Source organism: Peromyscus leucopus, chromosome 1 (genome assembly GCF_004664715.2).
Source record: "Peromyscus leucopus breed LL Stock chromosome 1, UCI_PerLeu_2.1, whole genome shotgun sequence".
In the NCBI taxonomy this organism is placed as follows: domain Eukaryota; kingdom Metazoa; phylum Chordata; class Mammalia; order Rodentia; family Cricetidae; genus Peromyscus; species Peromyscus leucopus.
Window position 1 is genome coordinate 101,746,132 of NC_051063.1, and position 1,865 is coordinate 101,747,996.

The following is a 1,865-nucleotide window of genomic DNA, read 5'->3' on the forward strand; positions in this document are numbered from 1 at the left end:
GGCCTAAAATCAATTTAACAATAACCATAAGATTAATTTAACCATATTATACCAGGTACAGAAGTAATAATAAGATAACAACTATACAACATGATATCTCTGTCATTAGGGAATCCATGGTCTCAAATTTTGTAGACAGGAAATTACAAGATCATCAGAATAAAGAAAAAAATGAATTAATTAACAGGCTCTTTCAAGCTACAGAGTAAATCACACAAGTGAACAATCAAACAGAGAAATTCAAGTAAGACTTTTTAATTTTACTTATTTTTCATTCTGACCATGGCATTCCCTCCATCCTCTCCTCCCAATGCAACCACTAATTTCCTTCTGTCCCCCCTTAATCCACATTTCCTCCATATTCCCTCGGAAAAGAGAAAGCCTCTGATGGGCATCAAAAAGCATGGCATATCAAGCTGCCATAAGACCCAGAACTCTAAAACTTTCCTAAGATGGCTTAATGACGAATATTTTAAGCATAGTCTTGCGAATTTGTTTGGTCTTCATGCTGTAGATTATGGGATTCATTACAGGAGGGATGAGCAGATAAACATTGGCAATTAGAGTGTGCACAAACGGAGGAGCATGCTTCCCAAATCTATGCACCAATGACAAGCTGATCATAGGGATGTAGAAGATGGCAACAGCACTGAGATGGGAGACACAGGTGCCAAATGCCTTTTTCCGCTCCTCCTTGGATGCAATACAGAGCACAGAGTGGATGATCAGAACATAAGAGAGAAGGATCAAGACAGAGTCCAAGCCTGCAGTAGAGATGACAGTGGCCAGGCCAAAGGCACTGTTGACCCTGGTGTCTGAGCATGAAAGCTTCATCACATCAGGATGGAAGCAATAGGAATGATGGAGCACATGACTACGACAAAAAGACAGACGCTTGAGGAGCAGGAGTAAAGGAACAAGAGCCGTGGTTCCCCTAATTACAATCGCAAAACCCACTGCAATGATCCGTGAATTGGTTAAGATCACAGCATACCTCAGGGGGTTCCAGATGGCAATGAAGCGGTCAAAGGCCATCACCAGGAGGACTGAGGACTCCATGAATGTAAAGCCATGGATAAAGAACATCTGGCCAATGCAGGCATCAAAGCTAATTTCTCGAACATTGAACCAGAAAATGCCCAACACAGTTACCAACGTGGAAAGGCACAGACCCAGGTCTGTGAAGGACAGCATGGACAGGAAATAGTACATGGGCTCATGGAGGCTTGACTCAGTGATGATGACAAAGAGGATCATGCTGTTCCCAGAGATGGCGATGGCATATAGACAGCAGAAAGGGATAGAGATCCAAGCTTGAGAGGTCTCAAGCCCAGGAATGCCAGTGAGGAAGAAGACAGTCGGGTGGGCAGTGCTCTGGTTGAAGGGTGGCATAGTGACTTAAGGGAGCAGATGCTCTCAGGAGGAAGGCACACATCCTGCAATGACAAGAACAGAAAGGCTTCCCATCTCTACTACATGCCATGCAGTTTAGGAACACTAAAAAACCAGTTCCTGTCCCTCATCTTCAGTGGAAAGGGAAAGCCATTTACTACTGTATTAGATGTGAAGTTGAACACAGGTGAAGTGGGGGAAGAAACAGCACTAACATCTGGGAAGAGACCCAGGTTTTCAGAAGATCTGCATTGTATTATGTATGGCTGTCTGTGTACTGACATTAAAAAGGAGACTAAATTAGGCTGGCAAGATGGCTCTGTTGGTAAAGGCAAGTGGAGTCAAGCCTGATGACCTAAATTCAATATAAGAACCCACAGGGTAGAAGGAGATAACCTACTTCAGCAAGTTGTCATTTGACCTTCTTCCACATGTATGGTACATGTTCAAGTATACACATGCATGTGCATACA

The 1,865-nt window shown here is 43.3% G+C and overlaps 1 protein-coding gene across 1 annotated transcript; it reads right to left on the minus strand.

Moving 5' to 3' along the window:
* Window positions 1-447: 447 nt before the first annotated feature.
* On the minus strand, window positions 448-1,466 carry LOC114706664 (olfactory receptor 51F2-like). Its single transcript, XM_028889154.1, has one exon. The coding sequence runs from the start codon at window positions 1,390-1,392 to the stop codon at window positions 448-450; it is 945 nt and encodes a 314-aa protein (XP_028744987.1). The 5' UTR covers window positions 1,393-1,466.
* Between the last annotated feature and the right edge of the window lie 399 nt (window positions 1,467-1,865).